The 24,062-nt window shown below is 35.2% G+C and overlaps 1 protein-coding gene across 3 annotated transcripts in view; it reads left to right on the top strand.

Annotated features, from left to right (window-relative positions):
• Window positions 1–24,062, top strand: part of Nep2 (M13 family metallopeptidase neprilysin 2) — a 64,223-nt gene that overhangs the window by 5,229 nt on the left and 34,932 nt on the right. For all 3 annotated transcript variants that reach the window (XM_028318410.1, XM_028318409.1, XM_028318408.1), the window contains exon 2: window positions 5,757–5,807. In XM_028318410.1, coding sequence (XP_028174211.1) covers window positions 5,757–5,807 — 51 coding nt within the window. The remainder of the gene's footprint in view (window positions 1–5,756; window positions 5,808–24,062) is intronic.

Genomic DNA, 24,062 nt, shown 5'->3' with positions numbered 1-24,062 from the left:
ATACATCACAGATATATATTCATCACTTTTCTACACCGGACCCAATTGAAGTTATGCCTTTCGCACGACAAGGAAGTCTATAATTTTCTTAGCCGCACGGTAAGCGAGACGTACACAAGGTCTATAGACCTGGTTTCGCACTCAACGTGTTAAACAAATGTTTGTAGTCAAATAGGTACTATGTGTGAAACGAATTAATTTCATACATCTCAATATTCACATTAATTTCAGTCGTGTCGGGATTAAATTTCCGAGGTAAGATTTTAATATTCAATATTCAAGATACAATGTTTGTGTAATGGAATTACATTAGAATGTTATCTTTATTGGAATCTTTATCATGTGACTTTATATTAAAATGGGAAATATTTCAATATGTTTCCATCTTATTTTACTTTATAAGGACTTTTAGATCGACACGCAAAGGTGCCTGTATTTTGATGTGTAAGTACCTGTGTTACAAGTAATGTAGCTATTTATTAATATGTTCAAACCAAACTATTTTATTTATGATCTTTTAGAATCAGATTTTTATTAGAAATTACATTTCTTTATTCGTTATTAATCAAAATCGCACAGCGTGCTATTGAGAGGGCTATGCTCGGTGTTTCTTTATGAGATCGAATCAGAAATGAGGGGATCCGTAAACGAACTAAAGTCGCTGACATAACCCAACGGACTAGCAAGCTGAAGTGGCAATGGGCAGGGCACATAGTACGCAGAACTGACGGCTGATGGGGCAGCAAGGTTCTGGAGTGGAGGCCTCGTACCTCGTACCTCGTACACAAGGTGGACCGACGACCTCATAAAGGTAGCGGGAAGGCGCTGGATGCGAGCCGCCACCAACCGGCCATTGTGAAAATCATTGAGGGAGGCCTATGTTCAGCAGTGGACGTCCTGTGGCTGAAAATGCTGATGATGATTCGTTATTATCATATATGAAACACAAGTTGAAACATTAGCATACTGTGACAACTCTTAAAGGCGTGCGAAAATACATTAGTTTTTATAATTGAGAATTAAGTGAAGTTTCCATTTTCTAAAATGGTGACATTGCATTGTATGCCCCTCGATCGGGCCCACTAGAGTGAGCCCGCCGTAGGCTGGACTTTGGTCCATCACCGCGGTGGGCAACCCTCTAGTTGGGTTCGCCACTGATCGGGCGCCTTATGCGCTCGATACGGCCCGATCGCGAACGTCGGTCTGCGACCGACGATCGCCAAACGGCTAGAGTACCTTCTGTACTCGCCACTCTGCCCGGTGAAGCTGAAAAAGCTCCTCAAGCTACCAGAGCGCGTCCCTTAAAAAAAAAAAGCATTGCATGCCCGTCTATATCATTGGAAAACTTGTAGTCTTAACCAATCACAAGTCCCTACAACTTTTGACGCTAGTTGCAAGTACTTTAAGGCTAAGTTGCACCACCATATTTTAACCGTAACAATGACAATAATCGGTGTTTTTTGTATGGACTTTGACAGATTTTTGACGTATGTCAAAGTCACAGTAAGATGGTGCAACTCAGCCTGAGGTTGGTTATTATGGGTTTTGGCGGCAACAGATAAAATTGACCAGGTTTCTATAATAATTGTCTGACTTTGGCCTTGTATCATTGATGGCGTTATTTCAACAATTCTACGATCGAAGATTTTGAGCAGCTCTATAGACAGCATGGAAGCACAACCAATGATTCATGTGTATCGGCGAAATGAGAGCCCTAAAACAACACCACTAGAAACGAAAATCGCTCAAACTCTACATTAGCGGTAGTTACAGACGATGTGTCTGCTTCAATTGAACAATATTGTCGATCGCTTGACACTTAAATGTGATTTACAGTCCTATTTATGAAATTTGAATCGCAACATGCATTAGTATTAAAATGTTCTTGTATGAAACGCAAATTGATCTAAATCAAACACTGTTTTGGACAAGATTTACGAGTATCAAGAAGCAAAATACTAGTTTTTATTTCCGTTAAATTCCTGTTACTGCGATCAGATTGCAAAACTCAACAATGAGTTTGTCCGATGCTCAGGAGTTGAATATAGTAGGTAGATATTTTCTTGGAAAATTTCGTACATTTTTCTAAATTTTCTTTTAATATTAATTAATAAATAGTTTAATAATAATGTTAACAAGTCGAATAATTGCTAAAATGGTTCTTCTGCTATAAATTAATTTATTTTAGTGATTTCTATGACCAATACGAAGGTTACATACAAAGTAAAGTAAAATTTTTTCACAATCCAATAATTGAATCCATTGGAATACAAACTGAGTCGAATTCATTTTATAAAACAAGTAAAACAACATTAACATTGCACGTGTTATACTTAATTATCGATATTTTTTCTCGTTATTAAAATTCATGAATCATTCAGTCCGTCGTTATTCAATAAATAAATTAATTCAGTCCAGTGCTTAAGTAACGACGCAAGTTTGTATTAATTGTTGGGTCATTACTTAAACATTCATTAGAAACCATTTTAGCTAATGATAATTCAATTAATTGAGCTTTTTTCAGACTTCGATAATACATACTATTACTAGATTAAAAAATATGACTCAGTGACTTATTCATGTGATTTGAAGATATTTTTGATAAATATTTCAAATCACGTAGAAAAATGCGAGAAAATAACAATAGTGTTCATGTCGATCTCATCAAACGAACGAGTGTTAGTTAGTCGATCAGTCTTCGCGCACGCATCCTCCTAGACAAAGTTACATTCGCTACAGTTTTAATTTCAAAATCGCTTCACGGAGCGAAGTAACTACAGAAAACATCGAAGCGAAGCGATTGCAGACATGCAAATTGTCACATTTGTAACTTTATCATAGGAATCTGCTCTCTAGCTTTCAATCTATTAATTAACTGTGGATACGTTATCAACAACGTAAACTGGGTTGCACCATGTTACCTTAACGACAACAAACGTCCAAAGTCTGTCAAACTCCATACCAAGTCAAGTTACGGTTTAAAGTTAAGGTAGTGATATATCTAAGTTATCATACAACCTTTAGTAGGTAGTGTAGGTAGAGAAATCTATTATCACATCACAGATCGCAGTTAAACGCAGTTGTAGTAGATACTTATTCACATGAAACATGAATCCCTTGATTTATATTAACACATACAATGTTGTCCTTACGTAAAATTACGACGTTTCGCACTGTGTGATTCACGTCTCGCACAATTGTGATCTTCCTTATTAATGGAGGGTAAAATTAATTGAGTCTTAGGCTGGGTTGCACCATCTTACTTTAACTTTAACAATCGTCAAAAATCTGTCAAACTCCATACAAAAAGCACCGGTTATCGATAAAGTTACCGTTAAAGTTAGGTGGTGCAACTCAGCCTTAATCTTCCCCGGTCATGGCCGCTGAACTCACCTGTGTTGCCAATAACCGTGAATCACGTGTCACTTAACCCTCCCTTGGTATGGTTTTACATACGTAGTAACTTATGTCGTGGATTGGGCGGTCCTCCAAGCAAATTCTAACAATATGGATAAGTGTTTAAACTCCAGAATCAAAATATTTTATAAAGGTATATAAACACAAAATTGTCGTCACTTTTTAGTATATTTATAACTAACAAAAAAATATTCCATTTTTCTGCTAAAATATTAAATAAATTTATTATTATGTATAGCACCTCAGTACCTAATAACTTTTAATACTGTATGTATATCATCCATTTGTTCAAAAATGATTTATTTGTTGCAACCTACAAATAAATTCAGCTGCCAGAATGTGCTAATTTTAAGAGATTACTTGAAATAGCAGCTGAGCTCAATAATTTAAAAAGTAGATTTCCTTTTCTCTCTAAAATATAACGCTTTGAGCCAATAAGAAGCCTCCACCATTCAAAGGGTTAATATTTTCCCCTGATAAAACTAACTACGAAATGTACTGAACGACTCTACGGTAGACTGCGTTTAATTCTCACTCTACTACGTATTTGGACGTTGTTCTCTGCGCACGTCATATATTGTGATTGCTATAGTTTGTTCAGTAATTTTCAGTAGCTCGTTTAACTTAACCTTTTAGGAGCAAAGTTCAGTATCAAGAGACACATTATTTTGTTATTTTTAATGTTGGAACGGCTTTGATGTAATGCGATTTAGCCCTCTTTTTACGCGTTAGATAAAATTAATCCATTATTAGGCTAGGCTAAAGGATTCTTGTAGTAAGTAAATTAACTTGTAGTTTACGTATACGTATTTATTTACTATTCAAAAATGGCATGCATAAATCGCAAAACCACGTATCATCATCATCACATCATCATTTCAGCCATAGGACGTCCACTATTGAACATAGGCCTCCCCCAATGATTTCCACAAAGGCCGGTTGATAGCGGCCTGCATCCAGCACCTTCCTGCTACCTTTGTGAGGTCGTCGGCCACCTTGTAACCTTAATCGAAACTAGAAAAACGATAAATAATTACATAGTTATGTTTTGGAAAATCATCGTGTGAAATACTATTTATAATGTCGACTATTTTGTCAAAAATTACTACAATTTAGTATTCAAGGACCATAATATTAAACAAAAGTGCCGTGGACATGCTAGAGTAAGCATGAAAATGGGCTATGCATTTCATGTTTACAAAATAGGCTTGAACTGTTCTAAACTTCAAACCGATTTCAATACCTATCTTAAATTATTGTACTAACTACTAAAAAGAAACTGATATAATTTACCTAAAACTAAACGTACCTACTTACTGATGAGATCTCTGCCTGCGCTAAGTCCTTCGACTTTACATAAGGTAGGTACACCTATTTCCGTAACTAAACACCGAAAATGACATGGTTGCGGTCTACACGCAAAATAACCTATGTAATTAACTTTTGCAAATTCTCCCTTCAAAACAGAGTAGGCAATAGCCATGCAATTTTCGTTACTAAAGTAAAGTTGCAAATAAGTACTAATTACAGGCCTTAACTGCTAAATGCCTTATATTTTCGACCTTCATGTATGCTAAATTTAAATCGGTTTTTAGTGGATGTAGAAAACAAAATTGCGAGTGCAGTAAAGTAGGGCTCTCAAACAAGGTAAACTGATCGTCCCGATGCGTGTGCAGGCGCATCAAGTGCATTTAAGATCCACTTACAGCGAAGGAAACGTCGTACATGTTCCGAAGTAAAGTAGGAAACTACTCATTTAAAATCACCCTATTACTGATATTAGAAAACGTGTCTGGTCACGACCAGCCATTTATGTCACATCGATGTTTTCTTACACGTTTAACCGGATCCACTGGTTGTGGAAATGTGTAGCTGGTGAGATCAAGCGCGCTGATCAGGAGAACACCCTTTAATTTAATACTAGTAATAGATCGGCTCTTTAATTAGCTGGTACTAATTTAGTACATTTACCCCTTCAGTATGTCAGCGAATCCTGTCTGCTCTATTGTTTTCCGAAATAATCAGTGGATATTGCATTATGCACAGTGCAATGACCGAGAAACACGATTCTTTGAAGGACCAATAGAATAGATCGTACTTCCTTTTACGTGCTTGCTAGTGGGACGTACTTTCACGCCTTTAGTCCGCAGCGGATCTGAGTAACAACTGACAACGCCAATTTTAAGGCTGAGTTGCACCATCTTACTTTAACTTTGACAAACGTCAAACTCCATACAGAAAGCATCGCTTATGTTGTTTTTACGGTTAAAATAAGGTGGTACAACTCAGCTTAAGTTAGTCATTTATGTGACAACATTAACGTCAGTGTTTTGTTGCAGTGGGGACGCAGAGTACATATCCACGAACTTCAACATGAGGAACAACGTCAAGTAAGTGACTCACGATTCATGTTTTTAAACATTTACGCTAAATTAAGACAATACAAAGTCATTTAAGCCAACCTATAAAGCTGTCATTTAAGTAGGCCTACTTACCAGTATACTTTTATAATTGTATTTCAACATTATTTCCGCTTTTATTTGCTATTTTTTAAATTAATAGGGAAAAGTTAATCCTTTCTCAAAATGTTTTGAATTCTTGAACAAAATGCTCTCGGTTGAAAAAAGATTTAAGTATCACAAGAAAATTCATTGTCACCAAAGTATTAAAGTTGGATTTTTAAGAGTTAATTACAAAAGTTGAAACGAGCAACCATTTATCAAATATTATGCCAAAAAAATCAAAGTAAGTTTACTTGAACTTGACTGCACTAATGCGCATAAACACTCGTACGTAGGTACGTACGTATGACTCTGATCGACTATGACGTATGTACGTATGAAATGACTCTACAATACCTCAGAGAAATGTTTCAGTATTAGGTATGTGACAACTTCACATAATATCTATCTATAACTTATATGAAGTAAATCAGAAACTGAAGATTTTATATGATACCACAGAGTAATAATAAGTACCTACTATGATACCTCAAGTGATTCACTTTTTAAAAAGAACCTTTTGAAAATGGAATCGGCAATACTTATTTGCACAATTTCATTCGGCCGCAAACTTTAACAACCGCAATTTAACTCATTGAAAGCTCGTTATCGATGATTAATAAAAAACAATTGATTGTGGCGATTTAATAAATGTGTGTTCTGTTTTATGAGATCCGGGCTTATCCCGACCGCATCAACTTACTCGTAACATTAGTGCACTGATTAAAAGCATTGAAATGAGTTGTAAATATTATTATTTTTATTCCAATTACATAATGTAAATTCCTCATTTTCTATACATATTTTAATTATCCCGCTCCCACGTGATAAGGTTGCGTGTCATGTGCGTGACGAATTGCCTGAAATCACGCCTCTGCGCTTGGCAACGTATGCTCGTCACTTTTAGATTTGATTATTTTATTCATACGCCACCGACCCGCCCTGCCTTCGCGCAGGTGTAATTTGAATGTTTTATGATACACATTAACCTTCCCCTAAAAAATGTTTTGATTATTATAGTGAAAATAGTTCGATACCGGTAGAGGGAAAGTTTTAGGTTTTTAAGTCGATAGAATTTTGTCAGAATGGATTTTGATTCTAACGTGTGCGTTGTTAGCGTTTCGCGTAGTAGTTTCGTAGTAGTAGTAGTAGCGTTTGTCGTAGACATCGGACATCGCGTTTCGTTGACGAGAATGATGTTTCTTTTAATTTTGTCTGACTTGGAATCCCCATAGACTTCCGACTTTTAGTTGACCGATAGTTGGAACGACTTCCAATTTGTATGAGGAATCGGCCGGTGTAGTGTGTGTACTTCCATATAAGTCCTATTAACAGCCCGACCCAACTATCGGCCGACAAAAAGTCGGTGGTCTGCGCCTAGGCTTAACAAACTCAAATGCCAACGCCAGTCGAATGCTACCGGTTATACAGTGACATCGGCTTCCAGGGCCCCGATTACGCTAAAAATCATCTTCAACGTGCCCGGACGTCAGCTGTTTTGACAAATCCGTATCGCAGAATCGAAGAAATCGATGAAGCGCGTCTGTATTGGAGACGTCAAAAATTGGCGTAATCGGGGCACAGGACCAATCCGTCACCCACATCAGTAACGGCACCGGTACCTACTTGAGCAGATGAATTTGATTAGAGAATTACGATACTTGATTGTTGCTTTATTTCCCTAACTTTTGGTAATGGTGCAAATAAGTACTTATTTTGTAAAGTTTGCCCTTAATAATCAAAGACTCATTTCTTTACTAGACTATTAATAAACCTTATATTGGTTGATAACCTGTTGACTGTACTACGTTTACAACAGGCTTCGTGACTTTTAGCACATCAGATCACAAAATAAAGAAATTATTTATTAAAGAATCTACAGGTGGGTTTCATTATTGCAAGAAAAGAGCTTAGTTAAATAGTTACAATTAGAAGATATTTTTTCCTTCTAATTAAATAACATAAGCGGGAATTTTTCTAAAATACTTTCTGCGACAAAATTAATTTCAAGGTAGCATACTTAGGTGATGAGTCATTGATTAAAATTCTTGATTCAAACTTTTTTTTATGGCGTGTAGAATGTGACATTATAGGAGAATAACGAGTAGAATAATTAAGCATTTTTTTAATTAAGTATTACATTTCAAGATCAATTACCGCGCATAAAACTTATTCGTGTGTAGGTATAACAGTAGAACAGCAAATTGGCAAAATATCCTCGTGTACAAGAAATATCATAGCGCCTTAACCGCATTTGTCCTGCCCTAATAAGGTACACACACACGTACAAATCATTAGCACTTTTTTATTAACCATAAGTACAATATCTTGCGTCATTGTTTTTGTAACGTCGCCAGCCGACGTGTAATATTTTGTAAATGATCCCCTTTAATGAAATGAAAACAGAATACCGGGTTTATAATCATAATATTATCTATTTTCGTTTATTCGACGAAGGCTTTTACCTCTATCGATGCTTTGATTTATAATTCCCTAGTACCCTTATTCAACAAAGTCCTACAATATGAACATTGAACAGCGACTTGTAATACAAGAAATTAAATAATTAATTTCTTGAAATTCGACGTGTAATTAAAATTAAACATAATTAAAATCATGATAAGATTTTATCAATTTCCAACTATATCGAAATGATATTAGGTAGGTACTCAGAAATTAGCCCGCCTTTGAACCAGGTTAGTCAGTATTTATAATTACAATAGTTTTATTCAAATGGTACGTACGAGTACGTACTTCGTAATACGAAGTTATACGAGTATTATAGTCGACAGTTTGTTGTTTGATGCTCCGTCCAAAAAAATGACACTGAAGTAACAAAATAATAAAATGGATTGAGAGTATTAACAGGCCTGTTCATCTCCGCGAGTTTACATCGAAAACAAAACACGCACGATGGCCCACCTACAGGATACTATTCGACAAGGCCTCACATACGAGCGAACATTGACTCACGCACGCGTATTCTTGTGTATGATGGAAGAAAATAAAGAAAATGGTGTACTAAATACTGTGCAGTATTTAACTGCCTAAATAATAATAAAAACACAGAATGTACTTTTTTAAGTTGCCTCAAGACACTGAGAGGTAAATAAGTAGTTAATATTATCCATGATAATTCATGCTAAATCATGTATTTCCTCCGCCAATTTCCGCAGTTTGGCACCTCACGTCACATCATTTTACCGAAGTCAGCCCTATAGCTTCGGCGCAGTGCCGATCACTGACGTTTGTCAACAAAATGGTGCTTGATTCTTGAGACAGGCTAAATTACACCATATTGTTAATGGCATTGAGCATAATTTTTTTTTAATTCCTTCGCGAAGTAAAACTTCTGTACGTAGTACTTATTATTATTCTGTGGTATTAGAACTCCCTGATTTATACCTACTGTAGACTGAAAAGTCCAAAGAAAATTGGATTTATCTAAATAAATAACGCGCACATTTACAAATAACAAACACGAGAGAATATCACTATTCAAGTCTTGTGATATGTAAATCCGTGTGGTAGGTATCCGTTGAAATCCGATAGTGTTCCGTAATAAGTAGGCTCTTCCATACTATGATTAAACGTACGCATCATGGATACGAGGTTTTGTTTTTCTTAGCAGGTCTTTAAGTTACTTTAATAGTTTGAAAAGCGATTCAGACAATAATGATGATCATGACATAAAATCCTTTACCGTGTGTTTTCATGGCCTTGCAGCACGCAGCAATGTGAACGTCTACATAACCTGCGTACTTATATTGACCTAGACTTAGCGAGTCTATGTATTATTCTACTCAACCACACACTCCGAATAAGTACGATTCGTAAATCACATCACAATGCAGGCTTCGCAAGTGTTAATAGTACTGATAAGTTATCTAAACATCTTGCCGTCAGAGGCAGCATAATCGTAGTTGTTTTCCTTATAACGTAGAAATGAGTTGCCGAGCAAAAAGTGACGTTTATATTTATGCTCGCGCGGAACAAAAAATAACATTATTATTTTGTTCAGTATACTATTTACCTACTTTACTACCGCGCGTTGCGAGCTCGAAAAAAGTCATTTTACCAACACATAATGTAAATAAAACAAGTATAGATAATTGAGAATCAGTCGCGTTTTTCTTTAAAATGGCTGACAATGTTCATCTCAAAATAATAGTTTGCTGATGCAAGGGATATTTTCATTTACGATGAGTATTACGAGAACAATTTAGATGCTATTACTTTAATCATTATATCCCCTATGTTCAAACTGTGGTAAATTGGTGTTTCCCACACAGTTTAATTACTTAATTATTTTATTGCCTTAATATTGACTCATTCTTTAATACGAGTAAGTACCTATACTGTATTTGCCGCTACTTTTTGGGCGCCTAATAGAAGCGGTTGTTCACACACCGTAACTTTAACGAATTGTTTAGTGTTCGTTTATTCTAAGTCATAATCTTTTATAATGAATTGCCTGTAATGTTACACCCACTTGATGTTTGCTCGTTTGGATATAAAACTGCTATTAAATGAGGTATTATTGAAGTAGGCAACGATTCTTCTTAACTACTTAGTTGGTAGAGGTACCAAAGGTCACGCAAACAAGTTCTAAAGTTCTGATGGGTTAATAACCATAAACATGGCAAAACGAGAGATAATTCATAGATAGATAGATACTAGATCGCCATAACGAGTACTTATTAGATAAAGCTCTTAATTAGTCTCTAAAAATGTAGTCTATAAAGCAAGTTTAAACATGGGTTCTGACATGTCCACTAAAAACTCCATAAAATGCTTGTAGCGCTCAAGGTGTACCTACTCGTAATATTATAGAAAAAAATAAGATTAAAATTAATTTAATTTATGTGATAAATACCTACCTAAGTAGTATTACATAATATTTTGTGGTGATACACCAGTGGGTCTAGTCAAAACGCACTTTAAAATCGCAAACCCATCGCAAACCAGTCGCAAACAAATAAACAAATCGCAAAAGAGGTCGATAACAAAAAAGGCTTAGCCAAACGGCAAAAAATCGAATCGCAAAGCCCTACCTATCGATAATTCGAAAGACTGTGGGTCTAGACAAAGTGCAAATTATAATCGCAAACCAGTCGAAAAGTGGTCGAAAAGCCCCTTTTTTGTATGGAGTTTTGACGGTTTCGATTTCCGATTCGATCAAAAAGTGCGTTTTGTCTAGGGGGGCAGGATTGAAATTTCCCATACAAAGGCTTAGCCAACATGCATTTAAGACTCAATCAAAATCGAATCGAATCGCATACCCGCCATTTTCATTGCGATTACTTAAGCCCCGGTGTTGTTGTATGGAGTTTGACAGATTTTAGACGTTTGTCAAAGTTAAACTAAGATGGTGCAACCCACCCTAAGGCTGTTTTGACAAATCCGTATCGCGATGTCGTTTTGACAGCTAATTTGACTGCGAAGCATAGACGTAAATAGAGAGCAGAAAGAAGGAAGAAACTAATTTAAACAAAAAAGCTAAAAAAATTAAAAACAATCGCAGTCATAGACATTTTTTAACTTTTATTCGATTTTGAATGAACTTTTATATCGCCGCGTCGTTGGTGGTTCAATGTGCATTTTGGGTGCCATTTTCCGATCGAATCGAATTACTGGTGACGCGGCGACTGACATTAGTGAAAACTTCCTATTGGTTTGCGATGGCATTTTGACTAGACCCACAGGAGAGAAAAGGCACACGCACACACAAACCTCATGTTTTGTTTATTTTTTCTCTAAAAATTATACATACCTAATAGAACATTTTACGAATACAGTATTTGTATGCGAATGCGTGCTCACGAGTACTGTGATAAGAGGTTTGCCATTTTCAGCTTACTAGGCATAGAGTTTTCGCAATAGGCTCTATAAATAAATAAATAAGTTGTATAAGTAATATTCAGATAAATAAAAAGTATAATTCGTGTTTACCTACTGTCACCATCTGTAATCCTACTTTGAAATCAAATGTCTCAAAGTTCCAATACGAAATTGCTATGACAGTTCAATCTCTGATATAATAAAATCTTCATTTTTCAAAGTATATTAGAACTGGCTAGAAATAAGAAAGTGCTTGTAGTGCTAGTTATATAAGAAACTATTTTAAGTCAGCCATCCCTTACTTTACTTACTTTGTATACGAGTAAAATGTAATCAGACTCATGTCACGAGTGGGTGTGTATCTATATGTCTTACTTTACGACTGCTGATTTTGTCAGCTACTTACTTAAATTCATAGGTAAGACTCTCTAGGATAACTTTATATAACAATAAGTAGGCGATTGGCACCTTAGCCTTGATTCTGTTATGAATTAACTCTCGCACACGCACTCTACAATCAAGCGAAATTAATATTTTCAAGATGTCTCCAACAATTTATATGTACTCGTAAGTACCTAATTGGTGAGATGACACCATACACCATTAATTTCAGAGTACCAGCAATAAAACGAACGCATTAAATTTAACGTCTAAGATCTGGTTAATTTTAACAGTATTGTATAGTTACTCAAAAACTGCAGTAGTTGGGGTAGTGAAGCCTATGGCAGGAATCCCACTTAAGGTGAATAACGGAGCACCGGGATCTTTTTAGTGGTTATACCTTGTTCTTCTGACTTGGTGAGCCCCACATAACCTATCCTGTACCCGCAGGGTAGGTATGTAATTTTATTGTGCCTACCTTTAAGAGGCGATTTTCTGAAAAAATATCAATTTAGGTACCTATCTGTACACAGCAGCGACCGAAGGCTCTCAAATTGAACATTTTAAGGAATATGGCCGGTAAATAGTGGCCGATAATGGACCATCTCACATTGTATCCGATTAAGTCGATAACTGTTGTCGTTCCAAAGTCGTTTGGCTCTTAAGTATGCCATTTGGAAAGGAGGGGTAATTTGACTGGCGTTCAACGTCAAATTAAACATCTTTTTATTATAGTTTCGGAGGAAAATTGATAAATATGATCTGATAAAATTAAGTATGACAGAAGCTCTTCGATGAACGCATTATCCAAGAAAAGCCGGGCGAGGAAAGTTTTAAGTGCAAGTTAATGTCAAGAGAGTTCAGCAATGGATTTATTTGGTAGAAATTAATGACTTTTAGGTAAAGAATGACACTTTTAAATGACGACCCACCTAAAAATAACACGACAAATGAATTCTTTCATTTGTGCCAGTGAAAAGTCTCACATTTTTGACACAACAATGATATCAAAGATCATATTCGACTCGAACGATGACCTTCGTACTCGACTGGTTTTTATTGTTGTTTTTTAAGTACACAAAAACAAAACAATGAACTCCTATCTATAGTTAGTGGTTTTTTTTTCGCTAAATTGGATTCTGAGTGACGAGCCGTAATATAAAAAAATACTTATCTCTTTTTCTATTATAATGTTACAGAAGTTATTAAGTGAACGTTTATTAAAACTTGTTATTTCTTCAACTGCCACTTCAGCTTGCTGATCTGTCGGGCTATGTCAGCGACTTTAGTTCGTTTACGGATCTCCTCATTTCTGATTCGATCTCGTAAAGAAACACCGAGCATAGCCCTCTCCATAGGGCAGGGCACATAGTACGCAGAACTGACGGCCGATGGGGCAGCAAGGTTCTGGAATGGAGGCCACGTACCGGAAAACGCAGCGTGGGACGTCCACCCACAAGGTGGACCGACGACCTGATAAAGGTAGCGGGAAGGCGCTGGATGCAGGCCGCTACCAACCGTGCGATGTGGAAGTCATTGGGGGAGGCCTATGTTCAGCAGTGGACGTCCTGTGGCTGAAATGATGATGATGATGATGATGATGATGATTTCTTCAACGTAATCTTTAAAAACAGAAACTTCGTATGGTTACGTGATTTGATCATAAAAATTTAATACTTACGTCCTCCTATTATAATAAAGCTAGTTCACTTAAGTGCATATTCTATATTATCGGATTATTTTAATGGAAACTATGAATTCTCTATTTACAGATAATAAAGATATGTACATTTGCCTACTTACTTTTCCCAGCTGAAATAAACTGTATTTACTATACAATAAGATCATTGATAGTCGTAGGTAGTTTAGTAGAGTTAGAAAATAGTATTGGTGAAGAATCAAGTAAATCTTTGAGTTTAATTAATTATTCGTAATGGGCAATGCAGTTGGTAACAGTTCCCGTGATGGAGTTACAGTAAAGGCCTGATCATGCTCCAAACAATGTTCGTTCGCAGATGTTCGCCGATCTTTTATTCCCGTGCGTCTCATATAGCCCATCCATCGTCGTATGTAGTTATTAATAGATTGTAATTGATGTTGTGTGCAAACATACATTAATTACTGGTAAATTATAGTCTCTGATTCATTTTTTGTAGTGTAGAAACTTGTATGTTTTTTTTGCATTTCCACTTAAGCTTGGAATTACTTATTTATTATTCTGTGGTATTACGTGGACGTATTTCCCTCATTATTTCGCAGGTGTCTGCTTATGAGTATTTTGGCACTTAGCAAATACTTTTTGGTAAAGTCTACGACAAATCTTTGTTATTATCCATCCATCCAAACATCCAATTCAATTGTTTTGTGCTTGTGTGATAATTTTAGCTATAATTTAACCTAGGCAATAAATGACATTTTAATGGTTTCATTGTTATGTTTTATCTTTGCTGACTTAATGATCGTCAAGTACCCAATACCCTATTCGTAGTCTAGTGATTGAAAAATTCGATTGTCTCGATTAAAAAAAATAAGGAAAAAAACATATTTCGTAGGTCGAAGGGCCGATACACGTCAGTGGCTTTTAAGGTCTAAGAAATAATAAACCAACAATAACCTTTAAGGAAAAGAAGAAGCCTACTATAGATCTGTTTAATCTAGGTACGGAACAGTGCCCACGCAAGGCCTCGCCTTGGAAGATGTTCATTCCTAATCACTATCAAACACAAACGCCGGTTTGTGAATAATTTAGCATAAATAATCAACACCGCTATCCTCGTGTATCAACTAGTATTGTTGACAGTAAAATGATTGCTCAGTTCATTCAACTCTGAAGCTTATGTGCAATCGTATAACGGTGAAGCTGCCACTATTGTCCTGTCGTAATCCAGTCCTGAGACGTACCGTTCGAAACCGGTTTTGGCGGTCACGGGTCTCATTTTTTCTATCGGTGCTTTATCGGTATATGACCATGTGTCCTCATTTTTTCCAAACACCTTTAAGATCGAATATATAATTTTTATTATCCTGTTCTATAAACTGTGCTTCTTCTAAACACTAACCATAGCAAAACAAATCTCTTCCATAATGGTTTAACCACGTTTTATCTATGCGTTATCAATACAGACAGAGATTGGTTGATAAGATTCGCGTAACCAATCATAGTAGTTAACTAAGCTGACCAAACAATTAACTCAGTTCAGAAACCCACGTTTAGAGAAGACAAGTGAACGTTTGAATTAAACCACTGTGAGTACGTACTTCTTTTGTCATCCAAACATGATTTTTGGCTCTTAATATAAATACAATGGAATTCAAAAGTAAGAGTGAGCACACAAATCACTTAACTTTGGCGCATACCACCGTTTGTTTGCGATTAAAAAGGATCATGAACCTCAATGAAGACAATGAACTTGTGTCAAACCGGTCTTGTGAGATGAGAGAAAAAACAGCTTTAATAGGTTGCGCTGAGAGTTATTATAGTTGCATAACAGCTATTGCGTACGCGCATAGCCGTGAAACTGGTTCGATTAATAATCATGCACGTTGGTTTATGGTGCGGGAGTTAAATACTACGCTGTTTTATTTCAGCATCCTTTATAAGCTGTCAGGGAAAAACTAGAGTTATAGCGGTTGCACAAAAACTGTGGTAATTATCCTATGCATAGGTATGCTAGACGTAAGGAAAAATAATTTGCTTAGATTTAAAAGAACTTTAAGCTGACTCAGATTCCAAAGGAGGAACGCATTGTTCAAATATTATTCCATTCGTAGTACTTGCACGTCGCTCTACATAAAGGAAACCATACATAATCATCAAACCAAAATACTTTCTTGACGCTGATTGATTTACCGCTTTACCGGATTGATTCACAAAAAAGTTGCACGGTTATTTCACGGAATGTACTATACTTAACATTATGTACGAGGCAGAATACGCCTCGTATTAAGGCAAAAACCGAACCTGCAACAGATTATGGAATGCTGAAGCTGCCGTTCACCGAAGGTTTTCGATCCTCATCATAGCTTCGGCGAGGTAATTCTACGAATCGCTACATATCGTTGATCGCTACACGATTACTTGTTCATATTATTATGTATTGCATACTCTATAGAGGTTAATAAACTTACGTTGAACACCTGACTATTTTACTAATAGGAGCTGAATATTGTTTAATTATAAAATTATTAAGCATTGTTATTTCTTAAAGGGATTTTCTAACAAAACTTTCATAACATCGTAATCACAAATCAATACTTTAGCTTCCACACAACAAAGAGACTTGCAATTTTGTATGGAATATTTGATTATTTTCCTAATTCCCACAGTGAAAGTTTCAACAGTAGCCGACGCTGTAAATTACAGGAGTCGGGGTACAGTCGGTTAGCAATTAAGGAAATGTTAGCCTTATGTGACAACAGCCTATTCATTTCCACCACTGCATTTCCAGTAAAAGCCAGGAACTATAACCTCTAATCAGCTGTCCTTCTAGGTTATTGTCTTGAAAGAGAACCCCGGCCAACTAACGTAGAATTCCGTAACAATTTTACAAGATTATAGATAGCTGTGCCCGTGACTTTGTAGGTACGCATGAAAATTGCTTGAATAATATTTCCCGTTTTTGCAGCATTTTTCTTTACTGCTCCTTCCGTGGACTACCCTACACAAAAACATACGGGTCGAATTGAGAACCTCAACCTTTTTTGAAGTCGGTTGAAAAGATTTTTCAAAACGGACCAGTAGTTCCTGAGATTAGCGCGTTCAACCAAATTAACAGCTAGGTATATAATACAAATATTTAGTAGGTATATAGGTATCCACTACCTACTTTAAATATAGTATAGTAACCAACTTAAATCGAACTGACATTTCCTAGGTATTTCGCTTCATCAAATGAAGATTATTGACAAGTAGACGGACAGCAATAGCATTAATATTACTTAGGTACTTATTTAATAATATCTCGTTGGCACCTTTTCTTTATGGAACCCTAAAAGATTTAAATATTGTAATATTTAAGGTTTTCAAACGATGGTTCACCAATCCATTCTACGTCATCGTGTTGACACGGAATCAAAATAAACTTTTTGATTTAGAATATTGGCACAACATTTTTACCAATAAATATTTCGATGATTAGGTATTTTGGAGACGGATCAACAAGTAAAGATGTAGTAAACATACGAGTATAAAATTTGAAATTTGATTGCAATTTATCTTGTGAACGCAATAACGTAAAACACAATTTGATGTGTCCATTAGGTGTGAACGTGCTTCGCGATGTTACGAAATATAAATTGAGTTTGCTCACGAGGATCCTCCACACCTTGAATTTCAATTTGGAACCCTTTATCTCTATTCTGCTTATTTGGCTTTATTTGCCATTAATTTTGATTTGTGTTTAAACGATAAGCATAAATAAACATGCACCTTAAGTAGAACTAGCTGTGCCCGCGTAAAAATAGTTTGAATAAAATTTCCCGTTTTTGCAACATTTTCTCCTCCGGTGATGTTAAATACAGCCTAAATAAAGCCTTCTCGTTAATGGGCTATCCAATACAAAAATATTTTTTTCAAATCGGACCAGTGTTCTTGAGATTAGCGCGTTCAAGTAAACCAGCAAATTACTCTTAAGCTTTATAATATTAGTATAGATGTAGGCAGTTACCTTAAGCGGCAAATATAACTTATTGATTTAATAAATACACGGTCCTATTCTATTAGTTGTTTTCCTTTTATATCACGACTTTTCTGATCAAATACAGCCTCCCCTTCGGTACCGAAATAGAAACAAATATTTTCTTATGGTTAAATGATATGTTATTTTTATGTAACATGATGGATGTTGGAATGATAGGAAAATTATTTGTATTGAAGCAGCAAAATAGGTCTGTTTGTGAAAGTTATGTGCCTACTACGATTCGCGCCTAAAATTGGTGCTTAAATTAAGCATAACATTATTATCCCTACTTCTTAAGGCACATTTTGTTTTTGTGTTTTAAATGTTTACTAAAATTATAATTGCGGAAGATGATTTAACTCATTTGTACAAAAACTACGGAAAATATTTAACGAAACTTTACAATCTTATAGCTTAAACGTAGGCTTTAATTACCTATACTACTCGGTGTTAGGCGTAGTTATTTTTTATTGAAATCATCTACGTAGTCGACAGTCCCGGCCAAAAGCTAAATGTAGTAAAATAATAAAAAGAGATAAAGTTAGTAACTTTGCAATAAATGTCAAAAATCTGTCAAACTCAATACAAAAAACATATCGGTTATCGTTAAAGTTGCCGTCAAAGTTAGGGTGCAACTCAGCCTAAATCAATTTCGAAAATTCTTTCACCTTTAAAAGCTTTACTTAATAAGCCTATCCCTGAATAGCTTCGCTTCTGTGGCAAATCGAAATACACGCGGGTGCAGGCAATCATTTAGTACCAAATAAATATTTTTTCTTTCTTTCTTTCTTTCTTTCAATAAACACATAATACAAGTAATGTTACGATTACAAGTATTAACCAACACGTGCATAACGATATTACATATTCATTGCCCGCGAGTAGGTATTAACATGTTCATTCTGATAAAACGATAGCATCATAAAAAAGTCTGAAACTGTTAACGTGTTAGTTAACGCTACGTGGTTGGAGCAGGATGACATTAAGGAAATTTCCGTTTAACTTGATTTAACACTTTAGCGGGTAACTCGATTGATAGGTAATAGGTATAACCAGTTTGAACGCACGCGCTAGCTAACGCTAACACTGTTACGTAGAGCACATCTGATTGAATATTTGTTGCAATATAACACTTAATACAACTAAATAGAGCGACTGCGTGATTTTAGATGTGCGTAGTCCTCACGTGTATCATAATTTATGTACGGTAACGTCTAAAGTCGTAAAAATACAGGATAAAGTTCACGAACAAATAAAAGAAATACTTGTAGGCATAATAAATCTTAACTATTTTGTTCCTTCATAGCAACAAGTTATGATGACTAATTAGTTTAATTTAAGGTATTATTAAAATTACTTGTACATAATTTAATTGAGCAATTTTATTTTATTTTAGTAAGCTTGTAATGTAAAAACCCACTTTTTTAATACTTTCGGGTAAAATTGTGCGAGCTAGTAACTAATTATTCTGTGCTAGTACAGTACCTCTAGCATGAACAACTTTCGTCTTCGAATCGTTTGCGTATTCCATAAATTTCGATACTCAATCTTCGAATTAAACGATGATGTGACAATTTTGATATGCAAAATAAGTTTCGTGCAACCACATCTCATACTAAGTTCACTTTACGACACGTTCACAAGGGCGCTGTTGTAGTTTACTTACTTAATCTTTTGATGGCGATTCGAGTACGCAAACGATTTGAGCTCGAAAGTTTTTCGTGCTAGCCGTACTGAAAAGTTGCAGCGCAAAAAACGTTGAGTTAACAAGATTAGAGCGTCGCAGGTTCAATTAACATGTTTACACGCATTCTTTTACCTTTTAGCTACTTGTAGTTTTTCGTTAAAATAATAAGGTGATGGGATAACTACTTACCTCTAAAGTTTACTCGTATACTATAATAATACAATAATACTCTATAATAATATAATATAATAATACTCGTATAATTTGGATTAAACATTTGCGCAATAATTTATTTAGTTATTTATTTATAATGTTATCAAGCTGATAATTTTAGTTTGAAGAAATGTGTTTAAAGTGGTACCTCTTTATTTTTTTTTAAATCTGTATTTATTTAGGGGCCTCTTTATGAAATTAAATAAATACTTAATAATTCATAATTTAAGTGGGGTCGGTTGATATAAAAATTGGGGTTAAAATTTTCATTACTTTTTACGGCTTTTAAAATATTAATTTTACGAAAAACATATTGTTTCATCGAACATATTTGTTAACTTAGCCGAGTATTTATGTGCGTAGCATAATAACAAGTAAAACAATTACGATATTATCTACTCATAATAATTACAATGTTTTTCTAGCTCGGGAAAACTAATCACGGTTAAAATCGGTAGAGCCCGCTCGTTAATTCTTCGAGGTGTTGAGGGTAGTTGTCGAAGTTCCACTCGAATTCACTCGAACTAATCTATCTTGATCGATCATACTTGGGGAGCTGTAGTTGCTAGTTACGTAGCTAATGTGAATGAAAGGCGTTCGCCGCGAGACGCTGGGTGTCGTAGGAGGGACATAGTAAAATCAAACAGTAAATCAACTTCATTTAAAACCTTCATTACGCACAAATATAAATCGTGATCTATCAGATTTCGATCTTTCTAAGACACTTCAGCTGTCGTTACGTAGTTGAAAATGTATGAGAAAGGCAAACAATTTCTTTAACTCGTTCGATTAGTTATCGAAGGTTTTGGTTACGCTCGCACACGCACGTTTTTTATGTTCAAAAAGGGGCAATTGTAGAGGTTCTGCTTTTCCCTTTACTATGGCAGAGGTGGGCAAGATTGACTCATGACAACCGTGAAGTTCAATAAATTGATCCGCCAGTCTTATTTTTCAATTTTCAGTCGATCGTAACAACGGAAGTGTAATTACATAATAATATCGTCTAGACATATGTGTACGTTTTTTTAATCTTCTTTCATCATACTTATATTTTAGTCTTCATTATACCCACAGAGATAGTAAATTACTATTGGACGAATTGACGAACTAATATTATTTTTAGAACCATCAATTCTCCGATCGGTCGACTCATGTTCATGGATGGTCGAGTTGACGAACCACTCATTTTTGTCGTGATAGGTTTGCTTTTGCTATCTCTTTTTTGCTTCGCTTAATAGCTTTCATTTGGTTTTTTTTTCACACTTTGAATTACCTACCTAACATTACTATATTATGGTAATTAGTACAACTGTGTTTATTTAGCAAAACGTCTCGTCGTTAATTGATAGATTTTTAATCACAATTTTATTACAACGAAACAAAACCTACCTAACCTATGTAGCTACCTACAAAATGTAAAATTCATGAACGTTTACTTTTTAATCCCTGTTAATTTGAATTCAAGCTGAAAAAACAATACTGTTACTGACCCGTCGGGAATTGACTCTCTAATCCCTTTCATGAGTAGGTAATTAATTTAGCAATTTTCATTGTATGGGGAATGGACACTTTTTAAACCTGTATCCAATCCAATGAAACATTGGTGTGAAATATTTTGATTTTATGTATTTTCACAAACATGAGTACACCATACATGATTTTTTCTATACTTGAAACAAAAAGAGTTGATTCTACTTTGCTGATGAAAATTTTTATGGAAAGATTTTTTAAATTATATTTGAACTCTGGTCCCTTGGGGAAAGTTGTTGCATTTGAGCACTAGAAGCAATCATTTTTGTTTTCTGATTTAAAAATTACTCCCTGTACAAGGGCCAATAGACCTGAAGTTTCTAATGTGATACTTATTTTACTTTGGCCGCAAACCCCTTTTTGTAACTTGCCAGAGTTCAAAACCTAAAACCACTTTCTGTTTTACTATCGCGATAAAATAATTAAAGCCACTGAAAGAAGTCTATTGGTTGTATCATCTTATCTCGTAATTAAATGGATTGGACACAGTCCAAAAAACTTTTCGCCGTTAATCAATTGGGAAGTATTATTGTTTACGCGACTAACTCGATCGGCAGCCCTCGAGGTCGCAACTGCCCAAAGTCAAGGAAATTGTCGATGATTGGAAGATTTTTATGAGAGTGCTCTGTTGTTATTGTTTGCGAAGTAAATTATTGTTATTATAAGAGCTAATATTGAGATTGAAGGCTGTGACGACACTTTTGGACGCGCTTGACGGTTTTGAATAAAAAAACGTCTGCAAACAGCAAGTTTTGCTTTTTAGATGCAGTAGTCAAGCTTGTGTGATTGTAATTTAGCAATCTCAGACGAATCTGTGTTGATTCTTAATTAATTTAACTACACAACTGAATTCATGCTTCGAGATGTGAAGGAAAATCAATTTTATGTGTTTAACTTTTTAATTCTAATAGTGTTTGGTAGCAATATAAGCAATGTTTATTTGTTATGTGAGTAATGGATAAAAATTAACCTCAATTTCCTAATAATCATAAATTATTATGTTGTTAGCCGACAGCAAAGCCGGCAGTATTGGAAATAAGTTGTAAAACTTGTAGTCTTGCAAAATTGGCACGCTGATGTAAAAGGCTTGTAAAGGAAACTAATTTGCATGTAATTTATATTGTTTCTATAAATCTTACTTAAAAATAAACATACAAACACACACACACATGTTTGCGCTCGCAAACTCACTCTTGCAACCTGAAAAACACAAATTACCTAACACCTATCGTACTTATAACAAGATCTGAAACTAATTACGTTTTCTTTTTTAATTTTAACTTAATTTGATGTAATAAATATATTATTTTATTTTATTTTAATAAAAAAGTGTAGCACAGTGGCTTGCGTTCAGCCGAAAATAGCGCTAGTTAGACATTGTTAGCAAAATGACGATCGCTATGGCAGCCGCTGAAACTTTAGCATGTTTTCAGGCTAGGATACGTTTGCTAAACTTCAAAAGTGACGTTTTCCCATAGATTTTTTTGACAGTGACAGTACTTACCGCTAAAATGACACTATTTTACTTGCTAGCGCTATTTTCGGCCATACGCCCCCAGTGTGACGTCCCACGGAAATTCAACACACCATGACTTGTAATTTACATGTTTGATTGACAAACAAAAATATTCGTGTCTAATATTTTTAACGGACTGAGTAAATGGTTTTTTTAGCAAATGTTTGGGCATCGGACTGTCAATATTAGATGCAGCCAGTTCGTTCACACTACAATTATTGTGATGAATCCGCTCTTAAAATATATTTAGCCTAATAACTTATGTGTCTTCGTTTGTTTTTCGTTTGTTATATTCCTTTGCTCTACTGACACGTGGAGGAAACTGCATCCCTAAGTGGGCGCGGAAACAGAAGGAAATGAGATCGGCACAGACCACTTCATTCATAGACAGGCCTCTACAATAATAATTATGTAACATAGAGTTCAGTACTTAATTTTTTTGTTTGTTTTAACTTTCTTAAACGGCTCTCGCCATAGTGCCGTAAGTTAGCCGGTTTAACTAGATTTTTATGACCGGCTCTAATACAAGTGATGCTGAAAAATTTATATTTTTATTCATCAGTCAGTAATGAATTCAGAATTCTAGGAAAAAGAGTATCACGGAAGAGACAACATTTGACTGTTTCATTTGAGCCGCTCTATCTCTTCGGACGTCTGTGGCAATTCATACCTTACGATACTTACTATGATTATGTATAGCCTTCAAAAGACATAAGTTTTGGAAATATTTCATTGCTCGAGTGAAAGTCTAGGCCTTCAGAATCATTATCATTAAATATAATAAACGAGTCAAGAGCGTTACAAACGGAGCATTCCATTTTCATTTCCATTCTTATTATAATTATTTATTATGGCCTAGATTTAATTTAATATATTATTTCTAATGCATACCAACAATATTTATAACCTTTATATATTTATGACCTTTTGGATAGTAACACTTATTAGATAGAAAATATTAACACGATCGAAAGATGTATTTATGTACCAATATAATACATGTAGACATTAACAAAAATAGCGTGAAAAGAAACGTATCAGAAGCGTAATGTCTCTTTTATGTAATTTTTAAGCCGCTTTTCGCAGAAAAAGCAAAAGAGAGTTTTCTTTAAGACCCCATAAGAATGGATTAAATATGGCTCCCTCGCGAGTTCTTTACGGTTAACACCAGAAAATTGAGGGTACACGAAAATTGGGTAACCAAAGCAAATTGAAAATTTCGAAGCAATTTTCTCCTTCAAGAAATAAAACACTTTAGTTACCATTTATCTACACATTCATTGATCGATATGGCATTG

This window comes from Ostrinia furnacalis, unplaced genomic scaffold (assembly GCF_004193835.3).
Source record: "Ostrinia furnacalis isolate ACB-3 unplaced genomic scaffold, ASM419383v2 OfSCF6815, whole genome shotgun sequence".
NCBI lineage: Eukaryota > Metazoa > Arthropoda > Insecta > Lepidoptera > Crambidae > Ostrinia > Ostrinia furnacalis.
Note: the sequence above shows the minus strand (reverse complement) of the source record. Positions and strands in the feature narration are given on the sequence as shown.